The sequence below is a fragment of the Nycticebus coucang genome, chromosome 11 (assembly GCF_027406575.1).
Source record: "Nycticebus coucang isolate mNycCou1 chromosome 11, mNycCou1.pri, whole genome shotgun sequence".
Lineage (NCBI taxonomy): Eukaryota > Metazoa > Chordata > Mammalia > Primates > Lorisidae > Nycticebus > Nycticebus coucang.
The window spans coordinates 26,433,674-26,453,990 of NC_069790.1; the positions used below are offsets into that span (position 1 = coordinate 26,433,674).

Sequence of the window (20,317 nt, forward strand, 5' to 3'; positions counted from 1 at the left end):
CTCTATGACCCTACTGATGGGCACAGCACTGGATTCTGGTGGTCCACAGAATGTGTTGGACTGAGTTGAACCTACTCCATAGGGTCCCTCCTGATACTAAGATGCTGTGCACGCCCACAACCTCACCTAGTCCCCCAGAAAGCCCTCCCTACCACACTGGCACCCCAGCTAGAGGATCAACCGGGCAGATCTGGGGAGCTTCCCTGCCCACCACCACTTCCTCCTCTGCCACAGGATGAGCCAACCCAAAGTGCTCCCTGCCAGCCTGGAGCAGCCTAGCTAGGAATTGGGGCACCTGAGCTCCAGGCTTTGTTTGGCCACTGACTTGTTGGTGATCTTAGGTGATGCCACTTTCCTTCCCTTGGCCTCAGGTTCTACATCTGCAAAGTGAGGTAACAATTCCCTGCTGCTAACTCCTACCAGAAACTATGAAGATCAAGTGCTCCCAGGTTGGGAGGAGGTACTTTGAGAGTGAAAGGTGAAGCCTGTGTGAACCAGAAGCCTCTGCCTGTGGGGAGAGCCCCTGGGCTGAAAGCCTCCTCTGAGGCTGCACTCTACCTAGACACAGCAGGGCCTGTCTTCAGAGGGGTATGCCATTCCGCCTATGGAGCTGAGGAGAACCTGATGGGGTGCAGATGGGCTATCCCTCTCCAACTCCAGACCCAGGATACACCATCCCCTTGGCCACTGGGGCCAAGGCAAGTTCACTCCAGGGCAGGGGCAGAGGCTCTCCCTGCACAGCCAGGGTCTAGTCTGGAAACATTGCCCCTCCCCTTTCAGAGCTAGTTGGGTGCTCACAGAAGGGAATTCTGATCCCCACACAAAGGCAGGCTACTCTTGGCCTTGGATAAATGCCAAGCTCAGACCAGGTCCCTAACCCCTACCCCATACCAAGTTGACCCTGAAAATGTGCTAAGCCGGACTCAGCCCCTGCCTCCATCTCTGTCCACTGCCCAAGTCCTGACCCACCCACTCATTCTGCCAGGCTGGAGAGTGTAGGAGGCTCAGAGCACCATCCACCTGTGGGGGCCCAAGACCCCTATAGGTCCTTCTGAGGCAGGGTCAGGAGTGCCGTCTTGATCTACGGAGGACAAACCCTTATCATCTGAGTAACTGAAACCAACCTACAGGAAAGGGAGTGAATGCTGGTCTGAGGGCACAGGCAGGGGGTCTTCTCGGGCTTTCTTGGGAGCTCCCAGGCCTAAAACTGTTCTGGAAACAGAGGAAAAAATCAGACAGCTGTTGTGGGCAGATCTGAAGGGGCTCCTTAGCCCCACACAGAACTCTGGTGCCCAGAATCTCCCTCTCCCAACAGAACCTGTCCCCTCCACCACCCCGCTGCCAAACATCTCCCCTCCTCCCAGCACAGGCACCTCCCAGTTCAAAGCCAATTCCTGTTCAAGCACTCTGGGGTGGGGGTACTTTTACACAAGGCTGGCACCCACCAGGGGCCTCTTCCAGAAAGCCTATGTTGCACACATGTTTAATGCTGTCTTCCCTTCTGTAAATCCCTGGGTGCAGAAAAGCTGGAGTAGTTGAGAATGGAGTGGAGGGCCAGCCTGTACCAGAGCCGTGCCTTTACTCCTTCCCCCCAGAATCATGGCACCAGTAACTAGCTCCCTTGGCTGGAAAATGACGGTTCCAGCTAATAGTTGCTTACCTATCCCACCAGATTCTCTGGGTGTTTGTGCATGGACTGATTTATAAGTGTTTTTAAGTATTCTGCAGAGCCTAGCAGCATCATCAGTTGGACCACCACACACACTCATCAACAGGGTCTCCTTGACCCTGGAAGCATTCAGAAATGTTGATAAATTGCATGGGATCCAGCTGACCCCTTGTCCTGTGCCAGAATTCCCACTTGTGCAGACCTCATCCACCTGCTTTCTTATTCTTAGGGTCTCAAGATCAAGAGATGTTTGGCTTTCTCTAAAACAAGGATTTGCTGAGATTGCAAGGGGATGTTTTACTAGAAGTAAGCCAACTAGCTGGTTCTTTAAATGTCCTGGATTAATGTGGTACTTAAATTTATAGACTATGTCCTAATTCCCAGGGGTCCTTATCTGTCACTAGGAAGGTCTGACAGGGCAGGCAACTCCTGGTCTGTGATGAATGTAAAACCCCAGCCCAGGCCCTGGTTCCTTGCCCCTAGACCCTGGGGGTTCTTGCTGCCTGGAACAGAACTTCTGGGGTGCCAAAGTGTGTTCTGGCTTGAGCAAAGTGTGTTCTGCTAATAATAAGTGTCCTTATTTAGGCTGAGGCTGACCCCTACATGTGTCACTGCACAAGCAGAGTGAGAGGAAGCTGAGAGGACCCCCGGAGAAGAAGTTCTGGGGGCCCTCAGAAGAAGAAACTGATCCTACCAGGAAGAGAGGGAAATGTCTACTAGAGCTCAAGTGAAAGAGGAGATGACTCAGCTACCCACCAGCTTCAAATTGGAGCCAGTCCACAATCAAGCAGAGGAAACTGAGACCAGACACAAGGACACAGTTTCTGACAACAGACAGGAAGGTGAGAGGAGCAGCAGGGCCCTATTTGTGAATCCTTAGAATGAAGGCTGGAATGACTTCTCTAGGGCAGGTTAGGTAAGAGCAGAGGGCTGGCCACACTGGCTCCCCAGTTCAGGGCATCTGGCACTTTATGACTTACATCAGTGAATGATTTTCTGCTGCATAGTATACACGTACAAGCAGGGGTTAGTAAAAACTTGTAAAAACATAAAAAATAAAAGACAGTAAGTGGCTAACAAAAAAAAAAAAAAAAGCGTTTGTTCCGATGTAATGTAATCACTTCATAGGCAGAGAAAACATGGCCCTGTGCTAACCCTCCACCTCAGGGGAAGGGCTCCCACAAGCGAAGAGACTCAGGCTGAACAGACAGACCAAGAGTAAGGTCCACCTTCTGGGGAAGCCCAAAAGAGCCTTAGGAATGGAACTGGGATTTGGGCTCTGAAGTTTCTGGCTCTCCTTCTCTCTGGGAGAATGGCTGGTGGGGGTTGAGGGAGGCTGTCTCTCTCATTGTCCACTGAGCAATCATCTGGTTGTAAGTCCTGGGATGGGGTCTCTGATGAAGCAGGACCATGCACCCAGTGATGCAGTGAAGGCACCTTGGCTCCTTCTAACCTGCTTTCTTCTGGAGGATCTGAGGAAGCAACACATGTGGCTTGCCAACAGACAGAATCCAAGACTGTCCTCAGAATCAGATAGTTCCCATTGGCCCATTCATCCAACCAGAGGCGACCACTGACCTTCCTTTCAGCATCAGAAATGTCCTCATACCCCACATACCCAGCTGGTCATGCATTCATGAGGCCAGAAGGGGGAGGTGGAAGGTGCTTTGTCTGATTTCAGAATGGGACAGGTCTGGGACAGAGGTGGGTCAGGGCAGGCAGAAATAAGCTGTTTGGGACATGATTTTTAAAAATCCTTCTCAGATATCAAATGGCCGTGGAAGTGGAGAAATCCCTGTGGTCAATGGTAAGAAGCTGCCCTCGAACCAACAGCCCTAAATAAATCACCCATTCTTCTACTTGGGAAGGAGGGAATTAGGGAAGTAGGACCACATGCAGAGGGTGAGCATCCCTGAGGGAAGATAGAGAATAAAAGGAAATCCCCTTCCAACAACTGGACCCATGAGAATGTCCACCTGACTTACTGGTGGAGACTGAGTGACTTCCAGAGGTGGGGCCAGGGGTAGGGATAGCAGGTGATGGAGTATCCAGTAATGTTCACAAGCTTCTCACAGAACCAGCATCCCTAAAGGAAGCCCAACTTCTAACCTCAACCAAGACCATAATCACCCTAGGGAATCTGGCGTTTTCCTTCCTGGTTTTCCTGGTGTCACACAGGCCCCATCAGCCTGTCTCTCTCTTCTCCATTTTTGTGATGAGCATGCAGATGAGAAGCTCCTCTGTTGACTGAAGGCTGAAGGGGCAGCTATGTTTTAAAGGCACTATAATCAGAAAGAAAACTTGCAAATACCCATGCTAGGTCACCCTTTCAGCAAAGCCCAAGCTTTCTCTTGGCTATGACCTGAATGCAGAACTTGCATGGCTGTTGGAAATGGCTGTGACTTCCACACAATGGCACTTACAAGTAAATGCTGGACTCATTGCCACCCATGTCCGGAGACTGAAGTTTCTGCACAAGGATAATGATGATGCCGATGAAAAGCACAAAGTTAACCTGAGGAGCAAAGAAAAAACAGGTGGACATATGACTCTACACAAATATTTCTATACCCCTGCCTCTGCATAGGCTATTAGACCCCCAACAGCACCTTCCCTCTTTCCAAACAAGATCCCGTCTAGATTTCTAATCCAAGATGGTGACATGAGCATGCTCATTTAGCTCCCCAACCCCTCACAGTACCATTGAAATGAAGCAAGAGATAGAAGAAAAAGAATCCCATAAGAGTACTGGGTAACAGGCAAGAGTAACATGAGTGAGCCAAAAAAATGAGCAATTTATGGAAGAGGAAGAGAAATAGAAATAGGATGGAAAAGCTACAATCCAAAAGAGGCAGAGAAGAGGCTATAATAGAGGTGAGAATTGTTCCCTGGAGAAATTCCAAGTTCAGAGTCATTGAATATGGGGAACGGGCATGGAAAGCCATAAGCGTTATTAATTGAAAGACTACCTGAGAGTAGCGGCAGGATCATTTGCCTTCAGAAAAGGCTCAGGGACAAAATCTTTCTATACAAAGTGGGAAGCTGCATGAATGGTGAGAAAGGAGGAAGGGGGAGCGAGTAAACAGAAACAAAGCATGGGGAGAGGACACATACCAACATCCCTGAGAGAAAGCAGCCCTCAGAGAATAACATGGATAGCCTAAAACTCACTGATTAAAAAATAATAAATACTGGGCGGCGCCTCTGGCTCAGTCGGTAAGGCGCCGGCCCCATATACCGAGGGTGGCGGGTTCAAGCCCGGCCCCGGCTGAACTGCAACCAAAAAAAATAGCCAGGCGTTGTGGCGGGTGCCTGTAGTCCCAGCTACTCGGGAGGCTGAGGCAAGAGAATCGCTTAAGCCCAGGAGTTGGAGTTTGCTGTGAGCTGTGTGAGGCCACGGCACTCTACCGAGGGCCATAAAGTGAGACTCTGTCTCCACAAAAAAAAAAATAATAATAATAATAAATACTGAGAAGGAGCAAGATGGCGGCTGAGTAAGAGCTTCCTTGTAACAGGGCATGGTGAGTCTGGGAAGACAAAACTCCAGGAATCTCTGGCTGGTGGGATCTGCCCATAAACATCCCTTTAAGGACACAGGGAGTCAGTGAGAGACTTCTTGACCCCATGAGGAGGACAGAAGCAGTGGAAAACTGGCAAGTGGTTGCGTGTGTTCATTTGGACTAATCCTGCTGGCAGATATTAAGCTCAGCAACAGTGAGAATGCAAACTGGAAAGGCCTTACCTGTGAGCAGCTTTGGTTATTTTGGACTTGGCATTCAGTTGCACTACCTTGGGAGAACTTGGGCAAGCGTGCAGAGGACTTTAAACTTTGTCTAGGGCCCAGACTGAGCCCTAAGCCAGATGGAGCTAATAGGGTTCGGCTGTGGGCCGCAGGGAGCCATTGTGGGAGAAGCGCCCCAGCAAGCTCTGCCCTCAGGGTCACAGAGCAAGTAATGGGGGGGAGCTAGTAATCTAGTGACTGAGCAAGCAACCTAAAGACAGGGACCGAGACACCTTACAGCCTTAGCCCTCAGAGGCATAGAGTGAGACCAGTTTTGGCACACTGCGTAAGTGGATAGCCACTTCAGGAGTGATCCCAGTGACAAGCACTTTCCTGGGAAAGCTTCTGCTTAGCCAACGTTAGCAGTTTAATGTGCCTTTTAAGAGGGCTGAGGAGAGATTTAAGCTCTCCACCCTGTGGGGTTTGAGAAAGCAACAGAGGCCTCCAGTCTCCATTTTGTACAGATGTATGAGCATTGTGATTAATATCTCATACCCCAGAAGATCACCTGTTGCCCAGATAATATTCAGCAAAATATATATATACTCCTTTGTTTTCAGTTCTTTGTTTGTTTGTTTCTTTGTTTTTTATATTTATTTATTTTTATTAAACCATAGCTGTATTCATTAGAATGATTGTGGGGCACCATACACTTGGTTCATAGATCGTTTGACACATTTTCATCACATTAGTTAACATAGCTTTTGTAGCATTTTCTTAGTTATTTTGCTAAGACCTTTACATTCCACATTTACTAGGATTCACATATACCCTTGTAAGATGCACCGCAGGTGTAATCCCATTAATCCCCCTCCTTCCCCCTCCATCCCCCCTCACTCCCCTCCCTTTCCCCTTTCTCCCTATTCTTAGGTTGTAACTGGGTTATAGCTTTCATGTGAAGGTCCTACATTAGTTTCATAATAAGGGTGAGTACATTGGGTACTTTTTCTTCCATACTTGAGACACTTTACTAAGAAGAATATGTTCCAGCTCCATCCATGTAAACATGAAAGAGGTAAAGTCTCCATCTTTCTTTAAGGCTGCATAATATTCCATGGTGTACATATACCACAATTTATTAATCCATTCATGGATCGATGGGCACTTGGGCTTTTTCCATGACTTAGCAATTATGAATAGGGCTGCAATAAATATTCTGATACAAATATCTTTGTTATGGTGTGATTTTTGGTCTTCTGGGTATATGCCCAGTAGAGGGATTACAGGATTGAATGGCAGATCTATTTTTAGATCTCTAAGTGTTCTCCACATCTCTTTCCAAAAGGAATGTATTAATTTGCATTCCCACCAGCAGTGCAAAAGTGTTCCCTTTTCTCCACATCCACGCCAACATCTCTGGTCTTGGGATTTTGTGATATAGGCTAGTCTCACTGGAGTTAGATGGTATCTCAAAGTAGTTTTGATTTGCATTTCTCTGATGATTAAAGATGATGAGCATTTTTTCATATGTCTGAAGGCCGTGCGCCTGTCTTCTTCAGAGAAGTTTCTCTTCAAGTCCCTTGTCCAGCCTGCAATGGGATCCCTTGTTCTTTTCTTGCTAATGCGTTTGAGTTCTCTGTGGATTCTGGTTATTAAACCTTTGTCGGAGACATAACCTGCAAATATCTTCTCCCATTCTGAGGGCTGTTTGCTTGCTTTACTTACTGTGTTCTTGGCTGTGCAGAAGCTTTTTAGTTTGATCAAGTCCCAATAGTATATTTTTGAAGCAGCTTCAATTGCACCCGGGGTCCTTCTCATAAAAAACTCGCCCAACCCAATTTCTTCAAGGGTTTTCCCTGCACTCTCTTCTAGTATTTTTATAGTTTCATGTCTTAGGTTTAAATCTTCAATCCAGTGAGAGTCTATCTTGGTTAATGGTGATAGGTGTGGGTCCAGTTTCAGTCTTCTACAGGTTGCCAGCCAGTTCACCCAGCACCATTTGTTAAATAGGGAATCTTTTCCCCACTGAATGTTTTTAATTGGCTTGTCAAAGATTAAATAATGGTAGGTAGCTGGATTCATCTCTTGGTTCTCTATTCTGTTCCAGACATCTACTTCTCTGTTTTTGTGCCAGTACCATGCTGTTTTGATCACTATCGATTTGTAGTATAGTCTGAGGTCTGGTAGCGTGATTCCTCCTGCTTTGTTTTTATTTTTGAGTAATGTCTTGGCTATTCGAGGTTTTTTCTGATTCCATATAAAATGAAGTATTATTTTTTCAAGATCTTTAAAGTATGACAGTGGAACTTTAATGGGGATTGTGTTGAAATTATATATTGCTTTGGGTAGTATGGACATTTTAACAATGTTGATTCTTCCCAACCATGAGCATGGTATATTTTTCCATTTGTTAACATTCTCAGCTATCTCTTTTCTTAGAGTTTCATAGTTCTCTTTATAGAGATCTTTCATGTCCTTTGTTAGATAAACTCCCAAGTATTTCATCTTCTTTGGCACTACTGTGAATGGGATAGAGTCCTTAATTGTTTTTTCCACTTGACTATTGTTGGTATATATAAAGGCTACGGATTTATGAATGTTGATTTTGTAACCTGAGACACTGCTGTATTCCTTGATTACTTCTAAGAGTTTTGTAGTAGAGTCCCTAGTACTTTCCAGATATACAATCATATCATCTGCGAAGAGCGAAAGTTTGATCTCTTCTGACCCTATGTGGATACCCTTGGTCGCCATTTCTTCCCTAATTGCGGTGGCTAAAACTTCCATTACAATGTTAAAGAGCAATGGAGACAATGGGCAGCCTTGTCTGGTTCCAGATCTAAGTGGAAATGATTCCAATTTAACTCCATTCAATATGATATTGGCTGTGGGTTTGCTGTAGATGGCCTCTATCAGTTTAAGAAATGTCCCTTCTATACCAATTTTCTTAAGTGTTCTGATCATGAATGGATGTTGGATGTTATCAAAAGCTTTTTCTGCATCGATTGAGAGAATCATATGGTCACATCTTAGGTCACAAGTCTAACCTCAGCAAATTTAAAGGAATAGAAATTATTCCATGCATCTTCTCGGACCATCATGGAATAAAACTTGAGATGAGTAACAACAGGAATCTGCATACACATACAAAAACATGGAAGTTAAATAACCTTATGCTGAATGATAGCTGGGTCAGAGATGAGATCAAGAAGGAAACTGCCAAATTTCTGGAACAAAACGACAATGAAGACTCGAACTATCAGAGCCTCTGGGACACAGCAAAGGCAGTTCTAAGAGGGAAATTTATAGCACTGCAAGCCTTCCTCAGGAGAACGGAAAGAGAGGAAGTAAGCAACTTAAGGGGACATCTCAAGAGACTGGAAATGGAAGAACACTCCAACCCCAAATCCAGTAAAAGAAAAGAAATAACCAAAATCAGAGCAGAACTAAATGAAATTGAAAACAAAAGAATAATACTACAGATCAATAAATCAAAAAGCTGGTTTTTTAAAAAGGTCAACAAAATAGATAAACCTTTGGCCAACCTAATCAGGAAAAAAAGAGTAAAATCTCTAATCTCATCAATCAGAAATAACAAAGACGAAATAACAACAGACTCCTCAGAAATCCAAAAAATCCTTAATGAATATTACAAGAAACTTTACTCTCAGAAATACAAAAATCTGAAGGAAATCGACCGTTACTTGGAAGCACGTCACCTTCCAAGACTTAATCAAAAACAAGTGGAAATGTTGAACAGGCCCATATCAAGTTCGGAAATATCATCAACCATACAAAATCTCCCCAAAAAGAAAAGCCCAGGACCAGATGGTCTCACGTCAGAATTCTACCAAACCTTTAAAGAAGAATTAGTACCTATACTACTCAACCTGTTCCGAAAGGTAGAAAAAGAAGGAAGACTACCCAACACATTCTATGAAGCAAACATCACCCTGATCCCCAAACCAGGAAAAGATCCAACAAGAAAAGAAAATTATAGACCAATATCACTAATGAATATAGGTGCAAAAATATTCAACAAGATTCTAACAAACAGAATCCAGCAACATATCAAACAAATCACACATCATGACCAAGTCGGTTTTATCCCAGGGTCTCAAGGCTGGTTCAATATACGTAAATCTATAAATGTAATTCAGCACATAAACAAATTAAAAAACAAAGACCATATGATTCTGTTTGTTTTGTTTTTGTTTTTGTTGTTGTCATTGTTTGTTTTTTTTTAACTTTTTTTTTTTATTGTTGGGGATTCATTGAGGGTACAATAAGCCAGGTTACACTGATTGCAATTGTTAGGTAAAGTCCCTCTTGCAATCATGTCTTGCCCCCATAAAGTGTGACACACACCAAGGCCCCACCCACCTCCCTCCTTCCCTCTTTCTGTTTCCCCCCCATAACCATAATAGTCATTAATTGTCCTCATATCAAAATTGAGTACATAGGATTCATGCTTCTCCATTCTTGTGATGCTTTACTAAGAATAATGTCTTTCACGTCCATCCAGGTTAATACGAAGGATGTAAAGTCTCCATTTTTTTTAATGGCTGAATAGTATTAAATGGTATACATATACCACAGCTTGTTAATCCATTCCTGGGTTGGTGGGCATTTAGGCTGTTTCCACATTTTGGCAATTGTAAATTGAGCTGCAATAAACAGTCTAGTACAAGTGTCCTTATGATAAAAGGATTTTTTTCCTTCTGGGTAGATGCCCAGTAATGGGATTGCAGGATCAAATGGGAGGTCTAGCTTGAGTGCTTTGAGGTTTCTCCATACTTCCTTCCAGAAAGGTTGTACTAGTTTGCAGTCCCACCAGCAGTGTAAAAGTCTTCCCTTCTCTCCACATCCACGCCAGCATCTGCAGTTTTGAGATTTTGTGATGTGGGCCATTCTCACTGGGGTTAGATGATATCTCAGGGTTGTTTTGATTTGCATTTCTCTAATATATAGAGATGATGAACATTTTTTCATGTGTTTGTTAGCCATTCATCTGTCGTCTTTAGAGAAAGTTCTATTCATGTCTCTTGCCCATTGATCTACGGGATTGTTGGCTTTTTTCATGTGGATTAATTTGAGTTCTCTATAGATCCTAGTTATCAAGCTTTTGTCTGATTGAAAATATGCAAATATCCTTTCCCATTGTGTAGGTTGTCTCTTTGCTTTGGTTATTGTCTCCTTAGCTGTACAGAAGCTTTTCAGTTTAATGAAGTCCCATTTGTTTATTTTTTTTGTTGTTGCAATTGCCATGGCAGTCTTCTTCATGAAGTCTTTCCCCAGGCCAATATCTTCCAGTGTTTTTCCTATGCTTTCTTGGAGGATTGTTATTGTTTCATGCCTTAAATTTAAGTCCTTTATCCATCTTGAATCAATTTTTGTGAGTGGGGAAAGGTGTGGGTCCAGTTTCAATCTTTTACATGTAGACATCCAGTTCTCCCAACACCATTTATTGAATAGGGAGTCTTCCCCCAGGGTATGTTCTTGTTTGGTTTATCAAAGATTAGATGGTTGTAAGATGTTAGTTTCATTTCTTGGTTTTCAATTCGATTCCAAGTGTCTATGTTTCTGTTTTTGTGCCAGTACCATGCTGTCTTCAGCACTATGGCTTTGTAGTACAGACTAAAATCTGGTATGCTGATGCCCCCAGCTTTATTTTTGTTACAGAGAACTGCCTTAGCTATACGGGGGTTTTTCCGGTTCCATACAAAACGCAGAATCATTTTATCCAAATCTTGAAAGTATGATGTTGGTATTTTGATAGGAATGGCATTGAATAGGTAGATTGCTTTGGGAAGTATAGACATTTTAACAATGTTGATTCTTCCCATCCATGAGCATGGTATTTTCTTCCATTTGTTAACATCCTCTGCTATTTCCTTTCTGAGGAGTTCATAGTTTTCTTTATAAAGGTCCTTCACCTCCTTCGTTAGGTATATTCCTAGCTATTTCATTTTCTTTGAAACTATGGTGAAGGCAGTTGTGACCTTAAATATCTTCTCATCTTGACTGTTATTGGTGTACACAAAGGCTACTGACCTGTGGACACTGATTTTATATCCTGAAACATTACTGTATTTTTTGATGACTTCTAGGAGTCTTGTGGTTGAGTCTTTGGGTTTCTCTAAGTATAAGATCATGTCGTCAGCAAAAAGGGAGAGTTTGACCTCCTCTGCTCCCATTTGGATTCCCTTTATTTCCTTGTCTTGCCTAATTGTATTGGCTAGAACTTCCAGCACTACGTTGAATAGTAAAGGTGACAGAGGACAACCTTGTCTGGTTCCAGTTCTAAGAGGAAAAGCTTTCGGTTTTACTCCATTCAGTAAAATATTGGCTGTGGGTTTGTCATAGATAGCTTCAATCAGTTGAAGAAATGTGCCACCTATGACTATACTCTTCAGTGTTCTAATTAAAAAAGGATGCTGGATTTTATCAAATGCTTTTTCTGCATCTATTGAGAGGATCATGTGATCTTTATTTTTGCCTCTGTTAATATGGTGGATAACGTTTATGGACTTGCGTATGTTAAACTAGCCTTGCATCCCTGGGATGAAGCCTACTTGATCATGATGAATGACTTTTTTGATGATAAGCTCTAATCTATTGGCTAGGATTTTGTTGAGAATTTTTGCATCTATGTTCATGAGTGAGATTGGTCTGAAATTCTCCTTTTTGTTTGGGTCTTTTCCTGGTTTTGGTATCAGGGTGATGTTTGCTTCATAGAATGTGTTGGGGAAGATTCCTTCCTCCTCAATTTTTTGGAATAATTTCTGCAGTACAGGAATAAGCTCTTCCTTGAAGGTTTGATAGAATTCTGGAGTGAAGCCATCTGGACCAGGGCATTTTTTGGTTGGAAGATTTTTTATTGTTTCTTTGATCTCAGTGCTTGAAATTGGTCTGGTCAGGAGCTCTATTTCTTCCTGGCTGAGTCTAGGGAGAGGGTATGATTCCAAATATTGATCCATTTCTTTCACATTGTCAAATTTCTGGGCATAGAGTTTCTGGTAGTATTCAGAGATGATCTCTTGTATCTCTGAGGAATCAGTTGTTATTTCCCCTTTATCATTTCTGATTGAGGTTACTAGAGATTTTACTTTTCTATTCCTCGTTAGTGTGGCCAATGGTTTATCTATTTTATTTATTTTTTCAAAAAACCAACTCCTTGTTTCATTAATTTTCTGAATGATTCTTTTGTTTTTAATTTCATTGATCTCTGATTTGATATTGGATATTTCTTTTCTTCTACTGAGTTTAGGCTTAGATTGTTCTTCTTTTTCCAATTCCATAAGATCTCTTGTGAGATTGTTGATGTGCTCTCTTTCTGTTTTTCAAATGTAGGCATCTAAAGCGATGAATTTTCCTCTCAAAACTGCTTTTGCAGTATCCTACAGGTTTTGGTAGCTTGTGTCTTCATTGTTGTTATGCTCAAGGAAGTTAATGATTTCCTGTTTTATTTCTTCCTTCACCCATCTGTTATTCAACAGAAGATTGTTTAATTTCCATGCCTTTGGGTAGGGTCGAGCATTTCTGTTAGAGTTGACTTCCACCTTTAGTGCCTTATGGTCTGAGAAGATACAAGGTAAAATTTCAATTCTTTTGATTCTGTTGATATTTGTTTTGTGTCCCAGGATATGATCAATTTTCGAGAATGTTCCATGGGGTGATGAGAAGAATGTATACTCTTTATCTTTGGGATGGAGTGTTCTATATGCATCAATCAAGCACTGTTGTTCTAGGGTCTCATTTAAATCTCTTATATCCTTGTTTAATTTCTGTTTAGAGGATCTGTCCAGCTCTGTAAGAGGAGTGGTAAGGTCCGCTGTTATTATGGTATTATCAGATATCATATTGCTCAGACTGAGTAAGGTCTGTTTCAAGAATCTGGGAGCATTTAAATTGGGTGCATAAATATTTAGAATTGAAATGTCTTCTTGTTGTATTTTTCCCTTGACCAATATAAAGTGACCATCTTTGTCTTTTTTGACTTTAGTTGCTTTAAATCCACATGTATCTGAAAATAAGATTGCAACTCCTCTTTTCTTCTGAATGCCATTTGCCTGAAAAATTGTCTTCCAACCCTTGACTCGGAGCTTTAATTTGTCTTTTGAAGCCAGGTGTGTTTCTTGCAGACAGCAAATGGATGGCTTGTGTTTTTTAATCCAGTCAGCCAATCTATGTCTCTTCAGTGGGGAATTCAAGCCATTAACATTTATTGAGATAACTGATAAGTGTGGTAGTATTCTAATTGTCTTATTTTGTGAGAGTCCATTGCTTAGTTTTATCTTTTGCATCAGTGTGGAGGTTAGGTTCTGTCCTTTAATTTCTGAGTTTTTACTTTGCTGCTGATCCATTGTGGTGGTCAGTGTGCAGAACAGGTTGAAGTATTTCCTGTAGAGCTGGTCTTGTTGTGGCGAATTTCCTCAATGTTTGTATATCCGTAAATGATTTGATTTCTCCGTCAATTTTGAAGCTTAGCTTAGCAGGGTACAGAATTCTGGGCTGGAAATTGTTCTGTTTAAGTAGATTAAAGATAGATGACCATTGTCTTCTTGCTTGGAAAGTTTCATTAGAGAAGTCTGTGGTCACTCTGATGGATTTGCCCCTGTAGGTCAACTGGCGCTTACTCCTGGCAGCTTGAAGAATCTTTTCTTTTGTCTTGACTTTGGACAGGTTCATCACAATGTGTCTTGGAGAAGCTCGGTTAGAGTTGAGGCGACCTGGGGTCCAATATCCCTCTGAAAGCAGTGTGTCAGAATCTTTGGTGATATTTGGGAAATTTTCTTTTATAATATTCTCTAGTATGGCTTCCATTCCTCTGGGACATTCTTCTTCCCCTTCTGGAATTCCTATAACTTGTATGTTGGAACGCTTCATAAAGTCCCATAATTCTGACAGGGAACGTTCTGCTTTCTCTCCCTTCTTTTCTGCCTCTTTTACTATCTGAGTTATCTCAAAAACTTTGTCTTCTACCTCTGAAATTCTTTCTTCTGCATGGTCTACCCTGTTGCTGATACTTTCCATTGCATCTTTAAGTTCTCTAATTGACTGTTTCAGTTCCTTCAGCTCTGCTATATCCTTTTTATATTCTTCATATCGTTAATCTCTTATTTGATTCTGTTTTTGAATTTCCTTTTGGTTATTTTCCACTTTATTAGCAGTTTCCTTCATTGTTTCCATCATTTCTTTCATTGTTTGCAACATGTGTATTCTAAATTCCCTTTCTGTCATTCCTAACATTTCTTTATAGGTGTAATCCTCTGCAGTAGCTACCTCATGGTCCCTTGGCAGGGTTGCTCTGGACTGGTTCTTCATGTTGCCTGGAGTTTTCTGCTGATTCTTCCTCATGAGTGATTTCTTTTATCTGTTTCCTTGCCCTAATTTTCCTTTCACTTCCTCTTGCTCTTTAAGTTCTTGTGCCTGTGGACTAAGGCTTACAGGACCAGAAGGGTGAGAAGGTTGAAGAGCAAAAAAGGGATGAAAGAAAGGAGGACCGAGTGATAAGAAAAAAAAAGAAAAATAGAGAAAGGAGAGGGGGTGGGTAAAAGGAATATTGACAAAAAGAAGAGAGGCACAGAAAGAGGGAGACAGAGCAATATAGGTGTACCAGTAAGGTACTTTGATACAACCTTAAAAAAAAAAAAAAACACCTTCTGGGGGTGCCCAGTTGGGTGGTTCCCTTGAGGTCAGCAGCTCTTTGCTAACCTGATCAGACACACTACCCCACCTCCACTAAGTAGAGAGGAAAGACAAAAATGCTATAAATCAAACCAAAACAAGCAAACAGAAAACTTTACGGGATAAAAGTGGCTGGAAAAACCAAATAATAGTAGTAAGAACCCTAACAAAAATGATGTTCTAATTATTGAAATAGGCAGCAATGGGAAATTATAATTAAACTAGCAAAATTGAGAAAGAAAAAGGATCTGTATGGAAAAGGTTGAACTTAAAAAACAAAACAACAATCTACAACATCAAAATAAACAAAAAAAACCCAACCAAACCAAAAAAAAAAAAAAACCAAAAACAAAGCAGTATGTATATGTTATTGAATATTGTCTGGGCAACACGTGGTCTTCTGGGGTATGAGATGTTAATCACAGTTCTGATACGACTGGAGGTTGCTAGTTTCTCAAACCCCAGCAGGTAGACACCCTAAATCTCTCTTCAGCCCACTTAAAAGGCTCTTTAAACTTGTTCACTTGCTGAGCAGAAGCTTTCCCAGGGAAGTGCTTGTCGCTGGAATCACTGCTGAAGTGGCTATCCACTTACCCTGTGTGTCCAAACTGGTCTCCCTCTGCCCCCGAGGGTTAGGGCTGCAAGGCGGCTCAGACCTCACCCTTAGGCTACTGGTCGCTGGATTACCAGCTCCCACCCAATTCTAGCTCTGCAACCCTGAGGTCGGAGCTTGCTGGGGCAGATCGCTCACAATGGCTGCCTGTGACCCAGAGCCCAACACTATTAGCTCCGTCTGGCTCAGCGACTCAGACTGGGGCCCTAGACAAAGGCCAAAGTTCTCCACACTCCTGCTCAGGCTCTCCCCAAGGCAGTTCAGCTGAGTGCCAAGTCCAAAGACACCAAAACAGTTCACAGGTAAGGCCTTTCTGGTTTGCAGTCTCGCAGCTACTGAACTTACAGTTGCAGGCGGGTTTAGACGGATTGAACACACGCGACCACTTGCTGGTTTTCCATTGTTTTAGTCCTCCTCTTGGGGTCCAGAAGTCTCTCGCTGACTCCCTGTATCCTCTCAGGGGTGATGATAGGCAGATCCCAGCAGCCAGAGATGCCTGGAGTCCTATCTCCCCAGACTCACGGTGCCCAGATGCAAGGAAGCTGTTACTCGGCTGCCATCTTCCATTGTTTTGTTTTTTGATTTCAACATTTTCCCTAGAGATTTTCCTTTTCTTTTTTTCTTTCTTTCTTCATTTTTCTACTTTAAATATAATTTCCTACTGTTGCCTTTTTCAACAATTAGAACTTCATTTTTGCTAGTGTTTCTACCCTATTATTTGGTTTTTCCCTCAATTTTATCCCATAAAGTTTTCTGGTTGCTTGTTTTGGTTTGATTTATAGCATTTTTGTCTTTCCTCTCTACTTGGTGGAGGTGGGGTACTGTGTCCAAACAGGCTAGCAAAGAGCAGCTGACCTCAAGGGAACCACCCAACCTGGCACCCCCAGAGGTTAGGGGTTTTTAAGGTTAGGTCAAAGTATGCTACTATACACCTATATTGCACTGTCTCCCTCTTTCTGTGCCCCTCTTCTTTTTGTAAATATTCCCTTTTATCCACCCTCTCTCCGCTGTCTTATTTGTTTTCATTTTTTTCTTTCTTTCTTTTTTCCCTTCTTCCTCTTCAACCTTCTCATCCTTCTGGTCTTGTACCAAAAGGACTCACTGAAACCCTAGTCCAGAGGCATGGCAACTTAAAGAGCAAGAGGAAATGAAAGGAAAATTAGGGCAAGGAAACAGATAAAAGAAATCACTCATGAGGAAGAATCAGCATGAAAATCCTGGCAACATGAAAAACCAATACAGAGCAACGTCCCCCCACCACCATGGACTGTGAGGTAGCTACTGCATGTGTCAAATGGCTTATGAAGTGAGTGTATGATGCCCCATAATCATATCATTGTATACAGTTATGATTTAATTAAAAAAAAAAAAAAAGAAATGTCAGAAATGACAGAAAGGGAATTTAGAATACAGATGATTAAAATAATGAAGGAAATGATGGAAACAATGAAGGAAACTGCTGATAAACTGGAACATAACCAAAAGGAAATCCAGAAACAGAATCAAATAAGAGATGAATGACATGATGAATATAAAAAGGATATAGCAGAGCTCAAGGAACTGAAGCAGTCAATTAGGGGACTTAAAGATGTAATAGAAAGTATCAACAACAGATTAGACCATGTAGAAGAAAGAATCTCAGTGGTAGAGGACAAAACTCTTGAGATAACTCAGATAGTTAAAGAGGCAGAAAAGAAGAGAGAAAGCAGAATGTTCACTGACAGAATTATGGGACTTTATGAAGTGTTCAAACATACAAGTTATAGGTATCCCGGAAGGGGAAGAACAATGCCCCAGGGTAATGGAAGCCATGCTAGAGAATATTATAAATGAAAATTTCCCAAATAACACCAATGATTCTGACACACTCCTTTGAGAGGGAAATCGGACCCCAGGTTGCCTCAACTCTAACCAAGCTTCTCCAAGACACATTGTGAGGAACCTGTTCAAAGTCAAGACAAAAGAAAAGATTCTTCAAGCTGCCAGGAGTAAGCACTAGTTGACCTACAGGGCCAAATCCATCAAGGTGATTGCAGACTTCTCTAACAAAACTTTCTAAGCAAGAAGACAATGCTCATCTACCTTGAATCGACTTAAACGGAACAATTTCCAGCCCAGAATTCTATATCCTGCTAAGTTAAGCTTTAAAATTGATAGAGAAATCAAGTCCTTTCCTAATATACAAACATTGAGGAAATTCGCCACACCAGCTCTACAGGAAATACTTCAACCTGTTCTACACATTGACCATCACAATGGATCAACAGCAAAGTAAGAACTCAGAAAATTAAGGGACAGAACCTAACTTCCACAATGATGCAAAAGATAAAACTAAGCAATGGTCCCTCACAAAATAAGATGAATAGAACACTACCACACTTATCAATTATCTCAACAAATGTTAATGGTTTCAATTCCCCACTGAAGAGGCATAGATTAGCTGACTGGATTAAAAAACACAAGCCATCCATTTGCTGTCTGCAGGAAACACACCTAGCTTCAAAAGACAAATTAAAACTCCGTGTTAAGGGTTGGAAAACAATTTTTCAGGCAAATGGGATTCAGAAGAAAAGAGGATTTGCGATCTTATTTTCAGATACATGTGGATTTAAAGCAACTAAAGTCAAAAAAGACAAAGATGGTCACTTTATATTGATCAAGGGAAAAATACAACAAGAAGACATTTCAATTCTAAATATTTATGCACCCAATTTAAATGCTCCCAGATTCTTGAAGCAGACCTTACTCAGTCTGAGCAATATAATATCCGATAATACCATAATAACAGGGGACTTTAACACTCCTCTTACAGAGCTGGACAGATCCTCTAAACAGAAATTAAACAAAGATATAAAGGACTTAAATGAGACCCTAGAACCACTGTGCTTGATAGATGCATATAGAACACTCCATCCCAAAGATAAAGAATATATATACTTCTCATTGCCCCATGGAACATTCTCCAAAATTGATCATTTCCTAGGCCACAAAACAAACCTCAACGGAATCAAAAGAATTGAAATTTTACCTTGTACCTTCTCAGACCATAAGGCACTAACGGTACAACTCAACTCCAACAAAAACGTTCACCCCACACAAAGGCATGGAAATTAAACAACCTTCTGTTGAATTGGGTGGAGGAAGAAATAAAACAGGAAATCATTAACTTCCTTGAGCATAACAACAATGAAGACACAAGCTACCAAAACCTGTGGGATACTGCAAAAGCAGTTTTGAGAGGAAAATTCATCGCTTTAGATGCCTACATTTGAAAAACAGAAAGAGAGCACATCAACAAATTCACAAGCCATCTGATGGAATTGGAAAAAGAAGAACAATCTAAGCCTAAACCCAGCAGAAGAAAAGAAATATCCAAAATTAAATTAGAGATCAATGAAATTGAAAATAAAGGAATCATTCAGAAAATTAATGAAACAAGGAGTTGGTTTTTTGAAAAAATAAATAAAATAGAAAAACCTTTCTAACTAACGAGGCCAGACTAACGAGGAATAGAAAAGTAAAATCTCTAGTAACCTCAATCAGAAATGATAAAGGGGAAATAATAACTGATCCCACAGAGATACAAGAGATCATCTCTGAATACTACCAGAAACTCTATACTCATAAATTTGACAATGTGAAGGAAATAGATCAATATTTGGAATCACACCCTCTCCCTACACTTAGCCAGGAAGAAATAGAGCTCCTAAACAAACCAATTTCATGCACTGAGATTAAAGAAACAATAAAAAAGCCTCCAAGAAAAAAATGCCCTGGTCCAGATGGCTTCACACCAAAATTCTATCAAACTTTCAAGGAAAAGCTTATTTCCGTACTGCAGAAATTATTCAAAATATTGAGGAGGAAGGAGTCTTCCCCAACAAATTCTACAAAGCAAACATCACGCTGATACCAAAACCAGGAAAAGACCCAACTAAAAAGGAGAATTTCAGACCAATTTCATTAATGAATATAGACGCAAAAATTCTCAACAAAATCCTAGCCAATAGATTAGAGCTTATCATCAAAAAAGTCATTCATCATGATCAAGTAAGTTTCATCCCAGGGATGCAAACTTATTTAACATACACAAGTCCATAAACGTTATCAACCATATTAACAGAGGCAAAAATAAAGATCACATGATCCTCTCAATAGATGCAGAAAAAGCATTTGATAAAATCCAGCATCCTTTTCTAATTAGAACACTGAAGAGTATAGGCATAGGTGGCACATTTCTTCAACTGATTGAAGCTATCTATGACAAACCCACAGCCAATATTTTACTGAATGGAGTAAAACTGAAAGCTTTTCCTCTTAGAACTGGAACCAGACAAGGTTGTCCTCTGTCACCTTTACTATTCAACGTAGTGCTGGAAGTTCTAGCCAATACAATTAGGCAAGACAAGGAAATAAAGGGAATCCAAATGGGAGCAGAGGAGGTCAAACTCTCCCTTTTTGCTGACGACATGATCTTATACTTAGAGAAACCCAAAGACTCAACCACAAGACTCCTGGAAGTCATAAAAAAATACAGTCATGTTTCAGGATATAAAATCAATGTCCACAAGTCAGTTGCCTTTGTATACGCCAATAGCGGTCAAGATGAGAGGCTAACTAAGGG

The 20,317-nt window shown here is 41.5% G+C and overlaps 1 protein-coding gene across 4 annotated transcripts in view; it reads right to left on the reverse strand.

The window, feature by feature from the left end:
- The window catches only part of ADCYAP1R1 (ADCYAP receptor type I), a 77,987-nt gene that overhangs the window by 13,723 nt on the left and 43,947 nt on the right, over window positions 1–20,317 (reverse strand). For 3 of the 4 annotated variants that reach the window (XM_053553628.1, XM_053553627.1, XM_053553625.1), the window contains exon 14: window positions 4,093–4,184. In XM_053553628.1, the coding sequence (XP_053409603.1) occupies window positions 4,093–4,184 (92 nt within the window). Of the gene's footprint in view, window positions 1–1,128; window positions 1,213–4,092; window positions 4,185–20,317 lie in introns of all 4 variants that reach the window. The other variant, XM_053553626.1, reaches the window with a different exon arrangement.